Source organism: Sorex araneus, chromosome 2, assembly GCF_027595985.1.
Source record: "Sorex araneus isolate mSorAra2 chromosome 2, mSorAra2.pri, whole genome shotgun sequence".
In the NCBI taxonomy this organism is placed as follows: Eukaryota; Metazoa; Chordata; class Mammalia; order Eulipotyphla; family Soricidae; genus Sorex; species Sorex araneus.
This window is the reverse complement of record NC_073303.1, coordinates 274,715,564-274,731,196: the sequence shown is the minus strand read 5'-3', so window position 1 is coordinate 274,731,196 and position 15,633 is coordinate 274,715,564. Positions and strand designations below refer to the sequence as shown.

Here is a 15,633-nt window from a genome sequence, read left to right as displayed (position 1 = left end):
AAAGGAAAACCTTCCCCCTTCTTCTGGAGCACCACGTGGCCGGTGCTTGGCTGAGTACTGGAGAGGTGGGGAATGACCACGTTGCGTGGACAGCAGGGTCCCAGGACAAAAAGGAGGACCCACAGGCAGCCGCCCCCCTGGCGGCCGGAAATGGCTCACATCATTGGGAATTTTCTGCACAAATGAGAAGTTCTGAGAGAGGTAAGACTCCCTGAGCACCAGACCGGATTTGGTGTGGAAACAATGTGACATTCGCTTCGTTTCAGTTTCTCCGGCAAAGCGAAGCTCACTGTGAACCTCCGGTTCTCTGTCAGCGTCGTATGGTTTGTTCCCACGCCTCGCACCTCCGTGCGGGCCGTCCCCTGGCCTCGGGGCGCCCACCGTCCGGCCGAGCTCTAGGTCTTGTTATACCAATTCATGGAGCGCTTCACCGCCTTCACCCAGTTTTCCATACTCAGCTCATAGTCCTGCCACTTCTTCTGCGGCTTGAAGACCACCTCACTCTGCCTCAGTCTCTTGAGTTCCTCCTTGTCACTCCAGAACCCTACGGAGGGAAAAAGAGTCACCAAATATGTGGGCAAATCATGGGTTCATAAAGCTTATCCAACACACTTAGGGGAGCTGGCACGGAGGCAAGCAACGGTTACTCGAAAATACAATCTCTTATTTTCTTTGACTCCTTTGCCTGAGAAATCAACGGGCCAGGAGTCATAAATTCTGGGGGTTGCTAACTATCGGGGCATCATTTTGACACCAATCTTACCCTCTCCCCACTCACCCTCTGACTTGCTGTTCAGACTTAAACAGACAAACGTGTACTTTCAGAAAACGGAAACGAAAACCAAGCTTCTGTCTCGTATCTTTTTTTTTTCTTTTTTTGGGTCACACCTGGTGATGCACGGGGGTTACTCCTGGCTCTGCACTCAGGAATTACCCCTGGCCATGCTCAGGGGACCATATGGGATGCTGGGATTCGAACCCGGGTTGGCCGCGTGCAAGGCAAACGCCCTACCCGCTGTGCTATCGCTCCAGCCCCACTGTCTCGTATCTTGAGTTTAGAGACTCACATGTAAAATTTGAAAATCAAAAGGAAGAAGTAGCTTCTTTTTCTTTTTTCTTTTTGGGTCGCACCCAGCAATGCACAGGGGTTACCTCCTGGCTTTGCACTCAGGAATTACTCCTGGCGGTGCTCAGGGGACCATATGGGATGCTGGGAATCGAACCTGGGTCAGCCTCGTGCAAGGCCAACACCCTACCCGCTGTGCTATTGCTCTGGCCCCAGAGCAATAAAAAAGCTTCTTTTTCAAACCACTGAATTTCACGCTTGTGATGTGAATGCAAGAACAAGATAATATTATGGTTCAAACTGTGCTGAGCTTTGTACTTGATTTGGAATAAAAAGCCAAGTGCAAGCATGTTTTAACTATGACTCTAAGTGGCCTGAGAGAGTGGTGGTGTCTTAATAACCAGGTTGGCACCTTCTGCCTAGCCTCAAGTGCTAACAAGTTTTCAGCGCTGTGTGCTCCTGTGCCAATAAACCTGGCTCATAAAGTTCAGAGTTGTTTCTTTTTTTTCTTTCCATGATTTTGTTAGGTCACACTCTTTCTTTTAGTGCAGTCAGCATTTTAGCTATTCAGACATCTATATTTAAGCATATTAATTTAGAAAAGGTTTAAAGAGATTGGACACTTTTTATAGGCATAAAACCCTGAAATAAACCTAGTTGTGAAAGTAATTGTACTCTTAAAATCGTTATGCCATAAGGATTTTAAGTATATCCTATGCTGTTCACAATTGAAGGCATGCATTTTTCAAAAAGTCAATTTATTCGACATAGATAGGAACTAGCCAGGGGCTGGGTGAATTTGAGAGAATGTACATAGTCTTCAAGTCTCAAATCACAGAGAGGGAGAAACAATTCATAAATCAACCAGAATTTCAGAGATTTTTTTTTTTTTTTGGCGAGAGCAATGCACTTTAATTCTCTGTACTAAAGAAAATGGCATTAATTATGATATAATGAAACAAGCCCCTGTGAACTCAAGAACAATCTGCGTGTTTGTGGTTCACGGCATTTGCACATTAGAAAGAATATGACATATACGGCTTCTTTTTGTGGGGGAGGTGAATGTGGCCACACCCAGCGGCACTAACCACTGTACTATCTCTCTGGCCCTAATTTATTTTTTGTTTGTCTGTTTTTTTTTTTTTTTTGGTTTTGGCTGTGTCCCCAGCTGTGCACCAATTCTTCTATAGTGAAAAGTTTGAAAGAATTTGGCTAAGTGTATAAAGAATATTAAGGTGCCCTTGATGACTTGCTGTAATTATCAGCCTGATCTATTCAAACCGCAGGAGCTGCTCACACACTAGCAGTTTTCCTGGGTCGACTCTAATGTGTCCCATCAGTCATGTCAAATCGTCAGGACAAAAACCCACCAAGAAAATTTAGTTAACTGTGTCTGGCAGTGGGAAGGATTCTTTAGAGAAAGCTCTTTCTCTTTTCCGGTTGAATGAAGCAGTCAATGAACAAAGGATAGAAATGGTTTCCATTTTGTTAAAAATGGGGGCTGGAGTGATAGCACAGTGGGGAGGGCGTTTGCCTTGTGCGACCGACCTGGATTCGATTCCTGGCATCCCATATGGTCCCCAGGAGTAATTTCTGAGTGTATGAGCCAGGAGTAACCCCTGTGCATCGCCGGGTGTGACCCAAAAAGAAAAAAAAAATTAACAGCCTGCTGGGGGTACCACAAAGGTCGAATCGAACTTACCAAGCTTCCATGCTTCCTGGATTGTATCTTCTTTCCAGGGAGTTTGGGGGTTTCCCACCTGACTCAGAGGCCTGGGCCCCCCAACCCCGCATGTCAAATGCTAAGCCCGGGGTGCTGGGGGATCTCCGGAGCCTGACACAGCAGATGGGGGGGTGGGGGGACACACGTGTGCTGGGAGTTAAACTGGAGTTTGGAAGCCAGAGAGCGAGCACAAGGGCCTTGTGGACCGCAAACTCGGGTTCAGCACCAACTCCACACAGGGTCCCCGGAGCTGCGCCAGGAGTGAGCCCTGAGCACAGAAAGAGAGTAAAACCCTGAGCACCTCCAGGTGTGCCCCCCACCCTGCCCGCCCCCGAATAAAAACAAACTGGGCCAGAGCGATAGCACAGCGGGGAGGGCGTTTGCCCTGCATGTGGCCGACCCGGGTTCGATCCCCAGCATCCCATACGGTCCCTGATCATCGCCAGGAGTGATTCCTGAGTGCAGAGCCAGGAGTGACCCCTGAGCATCGCTGGGTGTGACCCAGAAAGAAAAACAAACAAACAAAACCCCAGCCACACACACACACACACACACACACACACACACACACACACACACACACACAAATGAACGGGGGTCTGCCTGGTGCAAGGCAAGCACCCGCCATCCCCCCGCCTGCGCCTCTGGCCTCTTCATGGCTCCGGACCGAGTGGTACACGCCCCTGTCTGGCCGCCCTCCTCGGAACCCAGGCACGCGCGCCCCCTCTGGGCTCCTCGGCCGCCTCCTAGCTGGGCCGGGCGCTCATTCCCTCCATCTCTGGTGTCCTGGGGCCACACCCAGGGGTGCTCAGGGCTTACTCCTGGCTCTGCACCCAGGGATCACTCCCGGCAAGTTCGGGGAACCACGTGGGATGCCGGGGATCGAACCCAGGTCAGCCGTGTGTATGCAAGGCAGGCGCCCTCCCTGCTGTGCTCGCGCTCCGGCCCCACCAGGGACGCCCACGGCGGGTGGCTCTGCGGCTCTCAGGAAACTGCGCTTGGCCACGCGGGGGGTCCCCAGAGCGGTGTTGGGGCAACGGGTGAGATGGGCAGGTTAGAAGGTCGGTCGTGGAGCGAGCTGAAGCCCAAGGGGGGGTCGGGTGAGCCACGGCCCCCCCTGCTCCACAGAGTGTCCCCCTGGCGCGTGGCTGGGAGACTCGGGCCGGGAGTGCTCCCTTTCGTGAAATCCATACGTACCCACAGCCAGGCCGGCCAGGCTGGCCGCCCCGAGGCAGGACATGTCCACGTGGACGGGCCTGTCGATGGTCTGGTTGATGAGGTCGGAGGTCATCTGCATGATGAAGCTGTTCTTGCACACGCCCCCGTCTGCCCTGTGGGGAGCACGACCCGGGAGACAGATTGGGTCACAGAAGCATAAGCCTGGCGCGATCGCTTACTCGAGGGGGAGCACTGACTTTAGAGCCTCGATTTTACTTCTCATTTAATTAAAAAACACAAAACAACGGTCAGACCTGGTGGGCCCTGGGGTCAAGGACCAGCCCCTGGGAAGTTTAGTCCACATGAGCAGTGGGATGGGGTGGGGGCTGCCAGGGCCCCCTAGAAGTGCTGAGGGGCAAGTGTGTGTGTGTGTGTGTGTGTGTGTGTGTGTGTGTGTGTGTTCCACATGATGCCAAAAGTCGCACTCGGGGCCTCCTGCTTCCGGCACCTGCCCTGTCTCCCGGCTCTGGCCGCTCAGGGTGGCCTGACATGGGTCCGAGAGAGAGCCCGGGGATAAAGGCTCTTGCCTGGCATGTGGGTGACCCGGCCCACTCCCTGGCACCACTCAGGGTCCCGGCAGCATCGCCAAGAGTGATGCCCGGGCACAGAGCCAGGGGTAAGCGCCGAGCACTGCGGGGCTGGCAGAAGACACAGCCCAGTGAGAGGCTCTGACGAGGCGGCCCACGGTGCTGGCTCTACTCCCAGCTCTGTGCCTGGGGGTCCCTCGAGAGCCTCCGGTGGTGCTCAGTGCCACGGACTAAACATGCGAGTCCCATGCAAGGCGGATGCCCCAAGCCCTGCACACTCCCCCTCAAAGCTCTGAGCAGGAGTTCCTTGCAGAGAAGCTTGACATGTTGGTTTTTTTTGGGGGGGAGGGGGTCACATGATGATGCTCGGGGTTACTCCTGGCTCTATTTCTTTTTTTTTTTTGGTTTTGGGGTCACACCCGGCGATGCACAGGGGTTACTCCTGGCTCTGCACTCAGAAATTACTCCTGGCGGTGCTCAGGGGACCATATGGGATGCTGGGATTTGAACCCGGGTCGGTCGCGTGCAAAGCAAATGCCCTACCCGTTGTGCTATCTCTCCAGCCCCCTCCTTGGCTCTATTTATATCCTTACTCAGGGATCACGCCTGGTGGTCCTCGGGGGACCATAAGGAATTCGGGGATAGAACTGGTTTGGCTGCTCGACAGGCAAACACCCTCCCCCCTGCACTGGGGCCCCAGCCCTTGACACGGGCTCTTTCTACAATCGTGATCAATCGCCAGGATGAACACCCAGCGGCAGCTGGTCCTGCCCTCCCAGCCGAGGCCAGTCTCTCAGGAAGGCACATACCGGATTTTTGTCACAGGGATTTGGATCTCTTTCTGCATCACTTCGTACAACTGTTTGTTTCTAGTTGGAAAAAAAAAAAAGACACTGATTTAGAGAAAATTTGTTTTTTTTTTTTTTTGGTGAAACAACAACAACCAAAAAACCTATCCCAACCTCTTTAGAACTATTTAGAAAGATGTGAGAGGAGGAAGAGAGAGAAGTGAGTGTTTAAGGGGGAACACGGGTCCTCCGGAGGAGAAATACGCGAAGCAGAGAGACGAGTGAGCGGAAGGTGCCGGCGGGAGGACACGGGCTGAGCAGTAAGCCGTCCCGTCGTCTATTTCTTTTCTTCTTTCTTTTGTTTTGCTTTTTGGGTCACACCCGGCAATACACAGGGGTCACTCCTGGCTCATGCACTCAGGAATCACCCCTGGCGGTGCTCAGGGGACCCTATGGGATGCTGGGATTCAAACCCGGGTCAGCCGAGTGCAAGGCAAACGCCCTCCCTGCTGTGCTATTGCTCCAGCCCCCTCATCGTTCTATTTCTCTCCAGCCTGGAAAGATGAAAACTGCTGGTTGTATTCATGTGTTTAGACAATGGGCCAGGGGGAAATAGTAGAGAGGTGGACCAAGCTGACTGAACCCGGTCACGGAACCCGTGCGCATCCCTTTTTATTCAGAACTGAACTGATCTATCGCTATTCCGACAAATAAACCTTTACAGCACGACCTCAGACAACAGGCAGTCACTCCTGTGGCATGGAGTCCCACCTAACGGAATGCGTCAAACATGAAAATGATCACGTGACATGTTATTTTATTTTAAACATTACAGAGTCCCCATCATATTCATGCCAGCCACACTCTTAAAAAAAAAACAAACAGAAATTTAATTTGTTCACTTCTTTTAGATCCTCTGAGCGGGTGATCAGGATCGAGCCCTCTCACCAGGCGGCCGGGGACACCGGGCCACCCAGCATTACTGGGGACTGTGGGGACACTGGGCCACCCAGCACCACTGGGGACCGCTGGGGACACTGGGCCACCCTACCATTGGGGGTGCTCAGGGGCTCACCCGGTGACGCTGGGGCAAATCAGGCTGGGTGTGTGCTGGGCATGGGTCTCACCCAGGTTCTTTGACTCTCGCCCCCAACCAACGGCCACTGTGAAACAGACCTGATGCAAAATTCCCGTGGCTGAACCTGCGCATGACCAGCGTTATTTGTGGGACTCCTCTCTCAGGAAGAAGGAAACAAAAATCTTGTTTAAAAGTCTCAAGTACAACACTTGAACTTTTTTTTTTTTTTTCCCTTTTTGGGTCACACCTGGCGATGCACAGGGGTCACTCCTGGCTCATGCACTCAGGAATCACCCCTGGCGGTGCTCAGGGGACCATATGGGATGCTGGGATTCGAACCCGGGTCGGCCGCGTGCAAGGCAAACGCCCTACCCGCTGTGCTATCGCTCTAGCGCCACACTTGAACTTTTTTTTTCTCTTTTTTTTTTCAGTTGTTTTCATGCGGTGCCAGGGATGGAACCTGGGGCGTCCCACATGCAAAGCGAGTGCCCTCCTGTGGAGCCACGTCCCGGGTCTGTCAGACTAGAAATCATTTATGCTTAAGATACTGAACACTTGGGGCTAGAGCGATAGCGCAGCGGGTAGGGCGTTTGCCTTGCACGTGGCCGACCCGGGTTCGATTCCCAGCATCCCATAGGGTCCCCTGAGCACCACCAGGAGTAATTCCTGAGTGCAGAGCCAGGAGTAACCTCTGTGCATCACCGGGTGTGACCCAAAAAGCAAAAGGCAAATAAAAAAAAAGAACACTTGACCAACAGTCATCTGATTCTCAGACGTCACGTCGATGGGGGTACTGGACCTATTAGATGGGGGAGGCGGGAAAGGAAGAGACGCTTGGAAACCAGCAACAGACGGCCAGGTAGTACCATGTGAGTGAAACCGACGGCGTGGTCGTCCCGTCACAACGAGGGGGAGGAGCGAGTGGCAGAGGGCGCGGGCGGCTGCCCGTACCTGAAGGCGATGGACTCCAGGATGGCCCGCACCAGGTGGTACTTGCTGGTGGACGGCTTCAGGCCCATGAAGCAGGCGCAGGCACAGGGGTCATTGACGGGCGCCTAGGGCAAGAGACAAGATGTGCCTTTCGCTGCTGCCCGGGCCGGGCCCACGGCCTGGACACAGCCCAAGGAGTGCCCGGGGCGTCCCGTGCGTCACCGTGACCCCACGCCGGGCTGAGGACGAGGGCATCTTTGTATCAGGGCCCAAGCAAGGCTGGTGTACAGACACAGGCCTTGGCTGGCCCTTCGGCCAGAGCGCACCCCAGAAGTGCGGGTGGATAGTTCCGGAAAGTTCTAGCAGTTCTGCCAGCTAACCAGTGAGGGACAGCCTGGGTTTCTGAGAGCAGGACAATGAAGAGCTGTTCTTCGCCTTGGCCTTTCACCCCTACAATGATGATTTCTCTGATTAACTGGAGGTTTGGGGGCCACGCCTGGCGGGGCTCAGAGCTCACTCCTGGCCACTGGGGGGCCTTGACGGGGGGGGGGGGGTTGGGGATGAAGCTGGCGAGAGCCTTGCCGCGGGGCCCCTGCAGCGGCCCTCCCGCTCGCCCCCTGCTGCGCTATCCGATGGGCTAGTTTATTTTCCAGGACTATCTGCAGACGCGGCGCGGTCATGGCAGGTGTCGGCCGCGACAGGACAGTCCCCAGAACCACCTGGGCAGCCAGCGCGGCCTCCGGCGTCCACCCCGCTCAGCAGCCGTGACCGTGCTCTGGCAAGCAGGGGGAGGCGGGTTCCCGGGAAGCGGCTCTTTGTCAGATGGCATCAGATGACAAGCAGGTGACGGGGTGAGGGTAGAGACCCAACAGGGCCGCGCGGGACACCGGGACCTTGTCCCCTCCTAGAAGCAACTCCATCCAACGACCCCACACCTGGCGGAGAGCGAGAGCACCTTCCGCCGGGCACCCGCCTCTCCGAGGCGAGGGAAGCGGCAGCCCGTCCACCCAAAGAGGGAGAGGACAGGAGCACTGAGCACCAGCAGGCAGCACTGCGCAGCGAGCGGGGGACGCACGGGGCACAGCAGGCGTCTCCGCCCCACAGTGCTCCTCTCCTGCGAGCTGCTCCGGGCCCGCTTCAGCCGCGAGGGTCAGACACGGAATCCTGGGGGTCACCCGGGTGATCCACGAGCTGGTCACAATCTTTCTCTCTTCTTTCCCTCCCTCCCTCCCTCTCTCCCTCCCTCCCTCTCTCTCTCCATTCTTTTATTCTCCTCTCTTCCTTCCTTCCCTTCCCTCCCTCCTCCCTCTCTCCCTTCCTTCCTCCCTCTCTTCCTTCCTTCCTTCCTTCCTTCCTTCCTTCCTTCCTTCCTTCCTTCCTTCCTTCCTTCCTTCCTTCCTTCCTTCCTTCCTTCCTTCCTTCCTCCCTCCATTCCTACCCACACAGCGGGGAAGGCGTTTGCCTTGCACTTGGCCGACCCGGGTTTGATTCCCAGCATCGCATACGGTCCCCTGAGCACCACTAGGAGTAATTCCTGAGTGCAGAGCCAGGAGCAACCCTGAGCATCATCATCGCCGGGTGTGACCCAAGAAGCAAAAAAAACGAAACAAAACAGAAAAGAAAACATCCCTCCATTCCTTCACTCCCTTCTCTTCCTTCCTCCCTCCTTCCCTCCCTTCCCTCCTTCTGTTTCCTGTCCCTCCCTTCCTTATCCCCCTCCCATCCTTTCTCCCTCCCTCCCTACATTCCCTTCAGTTTCTTCCCTGCCTCCCTCCCTCCCTCCTTCCCTCACTCTCTCCCTCCCTCCCTCCTTCCTTTCCTTTTCCCCCTCCCTCCTTCCTTTCCTTTTCCCCCTCCCTCCTTCCTCCCCTTTCTTAAATACCTGCAATCCGCTAAAAGAAGGGACAAAATAAACGCCTTCAGAATCTTCCAGACTTCTGGCCATTTTTTCCGTCTCGGCAGCATCTGTGAAAAGGTCTGCAGGACACAGACAAACAAGGACGACCATCTCTAAACACAGCGACTTCTCGACTGGTGTCTGCAGCCGCGTCCACAACTGCGGCGACGGGGAAACAGAAAGCCCCTCGCCCAGACCCCCGAGGGGCCCTCTGCCCCCCCCCCCAATCCTGTACAGGCCGCCGACACGGAACCGGGAATCGGAACCAAATCTGAACAAACCCGGGAATACTGGTGCAGGCAGGGCCGGGCTCCGGGGCTGGACGCATACTCTGCCCAGCACCACACCACACAGTCACGTGGTACCCTGGGAGTCACTGTGGGCTCCCCCCAGAGTCCCTGAGCACCGTCACTGGGCAACCCCATCCCCAAACATGAAATTGGGGGAAATTTGTAGTTTTCCGTTTTGGAGCCTGGCGTGCAGGTGCGGGGCCTACAGCTTAATCCCCAGCACCCCCGCCCCACCCCCCCCATCGAGACCATCAGCGCCGCCTGGTCTGGACAGCAGGAATGGAAAGAATCCCTCGAGGAATGTACCAAGGCACCGCACAGCGCAGGGCACTTGCCTTGATTCTTCCCCGAGCACTGCCAGGAGAGCTCCCTGTGGGCAGGGTCAGGAACAAGCCCTGCACTTATAAACGGGCCCAAAGCAAGCCAAAGCAGGCCCGGGAACAGGCAGAGCACCTTCCTTCCTCTCGGATTAGTGCTCAGGGCCACTCCTGGCCGGGCCTCCCGCACGCCCCCAGCCCACGAGCTGACAGTCTCGCTGGCGGCCACTTGGACACCCCGGCTCGTGTAGTGGCTCCTTAAGACGTATGTGGGACCAGCAGCATTCACTGTCACTGTCATCCTGTTGCTCATTGATTTGCTCGAGCGGGCAGCAGTACCGTCTCCATTATGAGACTTGTTGCTACTGTTTTTGGCATATCGAATACGCCACGGGGAGCTTGCCAGGCTCTGCCGTGCGGGCAGGATACTCATGGCAGCTTGCCAGGCTCTCCGAGAGGGGCAGAGGAATCGAACCCGGGTCGGCCATGTGCAAGGCGAACGCCCTACCTGCTGCGCTATCGCTCCAGCAGCATTCATCAGGGTAAAAAGAAAAAGCCCAGGAATCCACTCAAATTCATAATGCGGGCATCAGAATTTGGGTAGCCTTATTTTGTTTTGTTTTCTTACATGTTTTCCTCGTTTTATTTTTTCATTATTATTTTTCTTTTTTGGGGTCACAACCAGCGACGCTCAGGGGTTACTCCTGCTCTGCACTCAGGAATTACTCCTGACGGTGTTCAGGGGCGCCCCATGGATGCCGGGGATTGAACCTGGGTTGGCTTCGTGCAAGGCAAACGCTCTCCCCACTGGGCTATCACTCCGGCCCCTCCCTGTTCTTCAATGGAGGACTGGGTCAAGACTTAATATATAAGGAGCCCCGGCACTGCGGCTCAAGGTAACTAGGAGCGTCCCACGGGAACTGTCCATCTGACTCAGAAGGACAAGGATCAGGTCCATACGTCACACTGGTCCAGTCAAAATGCTCAGATAACATACCAAAATATTTCCAGCACTTCACAAACTACTATCTCAGTGAAACCACTTTGGTTTTGATATCGGTGCTTATAAAATCAATCAATCAATCAATCAATGCTGTCCAAATGATGACACCCTCAAACCCAGACGTGCAGGGCAGCCAGGAGGGCTGGCGTGGAGCTGGGACGGTTGGGAACAGGCCAGAGAAGTACAACAAGGAAGGTTTGTTCACACTCCTCACGGGTGCTCCGGCCAGCGGGGAGGTTTCTCTAAGCTGGCCCTTCCCGGGGACCCTGGGGTAGAGCTTCTGAGGAGCCTGGGCCAGGCTCTGACCACCCCATCCGCAGACCACCCCGTCCTCCCCAGAGCACTACCCAGAAAAGCCACCTGCAACCCAGAGGAACGGCCAGCAGGGGGCGCCGGGGGCCGCCTGGTGCCACCACCCTGGCAGGGAGTTTCCTGTTTGTGACTTTTTCTGGGCCAGGCTGGAACCTGAGCCGGTCAGCACTGAGGGTGGGAACACAGAGACCTCTCAGGGGCGCCCCCTTCTGGCTGGAGGGGGGGTCACCACAGGGCGGCACAGGGAAAGGACTCTGGCTCTGGATTTACTTTTTTAACCCTATCTGAATTAAGAGAGAGAGAGAGAGAAAGAGACAGAGAAAGAGACAGAGACAGGCAGACAGAGAGACAGACAGAGACGGAGACAGAGAAGAGATAGGGAGACACAGAGAGAGACAGAGACAGGGAGACACAGAGATAGAGAGAGACAGAGATAGGGAGAGAGGAGAAAGAGACAGAAGATAGAGACAGAGACAGAAAAAAACAGGAGAGACAGAGAAGAGAGACAGAGACAGGAAGACACAGAGAGAGACAAAGAGACAGAGAGACAGAGGCAGGGAGACAGAGAGACACAGAGATAGAGAGACAGAGATAGGGCGAGAGGAGAAAGAGACAGTAGAGACAGAGACAGAAAAAACAGGAGAGACAGAGAAGAGAGACAGAGAGAGACAGAGATAGGAAGACACAAAGAGAGACAAAGAGACAGAGAGAGACAGAGGCAGGGAGACAGAGAGACACAGAGATAGAGAGAGGCAGAGATAGGGTGAGAGGAGAAAGAGACAGTAGAGCACGAGACAGAAAAAACAGGAGAGACAGAGAAGAGAGACAGAGAGAGAGACAGAGACAGGAAGACACAGAGAGAGACAAAGAGACAGAGAGAGACAGAGGCAGGGAGACAGAGAGACAAAGAGATAGAGAGAGACAGAGATAGGGCGAGAGGAGAAAGAGACAGTAGAGACAGAGACAGAAAAAACAGGAGAGACAGAGAAGAGAGACAGAGAGAGACAGAGACAGGAAGACACTGAGAGAGACAAAGAGACAGAGAGAGACAGAGGCAGGGAGACAGAGAGAGACAGAGACAGAGAGACACAGAGATAGAGAGAGACAGAGATAGGGCGAGAGGAGAAAGAGACAGAAGATAGAGACAGAGACAGAAAAAACAGGAGAGACAGAGAAGAGAGACAGAGAGAGAGACAGAGACAGGAAGACACAGAGAGAGACAAAGAGACAGAGAGAGACAGAAGCAGGGAGACAGAGAGACAGAGACAGAGAGACACAGAGATAGAGACAGAGATAGGGCGAGAGGAGAAAGAGACAGAAGATAGAGACAGAGACAGAAAAGACAGGAGAGAGAGACAGAGAAGAGAGACAGAGAGAGACAGAGAGACAGAGAGAGACAGAGGCAGGGAGACAGAGAGACAGAGACAGAGATAGAGAGACAGAGAGACAGAGATAGAGAGAGAGGAGAGAGACAGGAGAGAGATAGAGACAGACAGAAATAGGAGCGACAGAGAAGAGACATGGAGAGAGATAGAGAGACAGGAGAGACAGGAGGAGAGAGACAGAGAGACAGACAGACAGAGACAGAGAGAGAGTGAGAGAGAGTGAAGGAAGGGTCCCAGGGACCTGTAGACAGTGAGAAACGGCCCAAGGCCCTGGAGCAGGACCCACGTCACCAGCAGACGGGAGCCAGGGTGGACCCTAACAGAGCGGGTGGCAGCTGGGCCCAGGCCACTGGGGCGGCCCCTGCCAGGGTGCTGGGGCGCTGTGTGCCACACACCGCGGTCAGGGCTCTGTGCCGTGCCGGGAAGCCGACTGACTCCAAGTCAAGCAGACAGTGTGAGAGTTGACCCGGGCCCGCGCGGAGGGGAGCACACGAGGGGCCTCCAGGCTAGCGCCCCGGAACTCATCCGTGACCGGACTCTGCTGCAGGGAAACCGAGGCCGAGGTGGGCGGGTGGGGGGCGCTGAATGGGAGAAGCAGCACCTCCGGGAGGAGCACAGCATACCGCAGGGCAAACAGCCCTCCCGCCCCTGCCGCCGAAGGCCACGCTCCAGAACAGAGACAACGCCCAGGACGCCGGGCGCGGGGCTGGCATCCCTGACCAGCAGGGACGTTCCAACTCAGCCACGGGGAGGGGGCGGCCCTGGCGGTGTGATGTCCTAGACCCCACGTGTCAGAATCAGCCATGGCAGGGGGGAGACGGGGGGGGGGGGTGCCGGAAGGAGCGGAGGCTCCAGCAGGTAGACAGGAGCAGCAACTGCTCAGAAATAAAATACGAGAACCAGCACTGACGAGCGACCCAGCACCCTTCACGGAGTCTGTCCGAAGGGCCCCAGACACACCTCTGGAATGGTGCCTGCACCCGGGTTCACTGCATGCCTGCACCTGTGTTCACTGCATGCCTGCACCCGGGTTCACTGCAGTCTGAGCACGAGAGCAAAGAATCACCGCAGTAGCGCTGGAGCATTAGCACAGCGGGGAGGGCGTTTGCCTTGCACGAGGCCGACGCGGGTTCGATTCCCAGCATCCCCGGAGCACCGCCAGGAGTGATTCCTGAGTGAAGAGCCAGGAGTCAGCCCTGAGCATTGCTAGGTGTGACCCAAACAACAACAACAACAACAAAGAATAACTGCACACTCCTGGAGACTCAGGGGTGGGAACAGGCGGGGTCCGTGCACACGGTGGACAATTACGCAGCCCCACGAGCAGGACGGGAGCCAGCTCTGACAGACAGACGGTTCTTGTCAGAAACGGTTTTGTATTTTTGTTTTGGGGGCCACGCCTGGTGGTGCTCAGGACTCACTCCTGGCGGGGCTTGGGGAACTGTTTGGGCGGCAGGGGTCAAACCTGAGGGCGTGCAAGGCCAGCACCTTTCTGGCTGTGCTATCGCATTGGTCCCAGAAAGGTGTTTTTATTTTATTTATTTATTTTTTTTTTGTGGCCGACCCGAGTTCAATTCCTCCACTCCTCTCGGAGAGCCCGGCAAGCTACTGAGAGTATCGAGCTCACGCGGCAGAGCCTGGCAAGCTACCCGTGCATATTGGATATGCCAAAAACAGTAACAACAAGTCTCTCAATGAGGGACGTTACTGGTGCCCGCTCGAACAAATCGATGAGCAACGGGATGACAGTGACGGTGACAGTGATTTAAGAATGCGCAAATGACCTCACTCTCCCCCTCCCTTCCCTCACGCCCTGCGTCAGATGGCAGCAACGGCCCCCAGAGCACAGCCAGACAGAGCCCCGGGGCAGGCGCCCCTCGCTGGCCCGGAGTGGCCAAGGGTCCCTTGGTCACTGCCCGGGGAGCCTCCATCCGTCTGACGTGACTCCCACAGTACCCAAGTCTGGGTCTCTGAGCCCGAGAGTAAAATCAGCTCTGCACAGGTGCCGCGGCAGGAGCACGGCAGGGAGGGCACTTAGCCTGCACGCGGCCGGCCTGGGCTTGGCCCCCGGCACCCCGTGTGGCTCCCCGAGCCCCCCGGGAGGGATCCCTGAGCTCGGAGACAGGAGGAAGCTCTGAGCCCCAAACCCACCAAGTACAATAAAACACAACGAGGTCTGTCCCCACCAAAGCCCGCTGGACGTCCTATGAAACCACGTGTGTGCTCCCCCAGGCGCTGGCAGGGGACGGGAACGTGACTGAGAAACACAGACGCCGGAGGGGTCAGGCCCTTCCACCCTGCGGCCCCTACAGAGGCGACAGAGACAGATGCCCGTCAATGAACTCGCAAATCACGGATGGGAAACTGGAGGAGGCGGAGGGGACGCGGCGGGTCTCAGAGCAGACACCACACCCAGGGACAAGGAGTAAAAGAGGGGCTGGAGCGACAGCACAGCGGGAGGGCGTTTGCCTTGCATGTGGCCGACCTGGGTTCGATTCCTGGTATTCCATGTGGTCCCCTGAGCATGCCAAGAGTTACCCCTGAACATCGCGGGGTGTCCCAGAAAGAAAAAAGGAAAGAAAAATAGAAGTAAAAGAGGACATAGAGGGCAGTGAAACCCACAGTGTGCACGGGACCGAAACTGCAGAGACCTCACAGGTGACCCACGGCACCTGGCTCCGTCAGTCACACACCGAGAGGACAAAGGCCCTTTCCTGACGGTCTGTCTAGGTCTGTGCTCAGGGCTTGCTCCTGGCTCTGTGCTCAGGACCAGTCTCAGTGGGGCTTGTGGGGTATGTACAGGGCTCCAGGGACAGTGGGTTCAGATCATGCCAACCTCTTCTAGGGAGATCCAGGACCTCACGGAGGGAGACAAAGCGCTTCCTTTCAGCAAGAAAATGTCCATCCACTCGGGGACGCGGCCAAAGCAGACGAGAACAAAGAGAGGCCTGACTTACTAGGGAAGTTTTATTATTATTATTATTATTATTATTTTGCTTTTTGGGTCACACCCAGCGATGCACAGAGGTTATTCCTGACTCCTGGTATTGCTCAGGGGACCATATGGGATGCTGAGAATTGAACCCGGGTTGGTCGCAT

General features: G+C 55.6%; 1 protein-coding gene across 1 annotated transcript in view; it reads right to left on the bottom strand.

The window, feature by feature from the left end:
• Positions 1 to 379: 379 nt before the first annotated feature.
• Positions 380 to 15,633, bottom strand: part of GK5 (glycerol kinase 5) — a 55,376-nt gene continuing 40,122 nt past the window's right edge. Inside the window, exons 12-16 of the mRNA XM_004603206.2 lie at positions 9,213 to 9,307; positions 7,352 to 7,455; positions 5,344 to 5,403; positions 3,987 to 4,120; positions 380 to 544 (exon numbers count right to left, since the gene is read on the bottom strand). Of these exons, the coding sequence (XP_004603263.2) occupies positions 396 to 544; positions 3,987 to 4,120; positions 5,344 to 5,403; positions 7,352 to 7,455; positions 9,213 to 9,307 (542 nt within the window). The 3' untranslated portion in view covers positions 380 to 395. The remainder of the gene's footprint in view (positions 545 to 3,986; positions 4,121 to 5,343; positions 5,404 to 7,351; positions 7,456 to 9,212; positions 9,308 to 15,633) is intronic.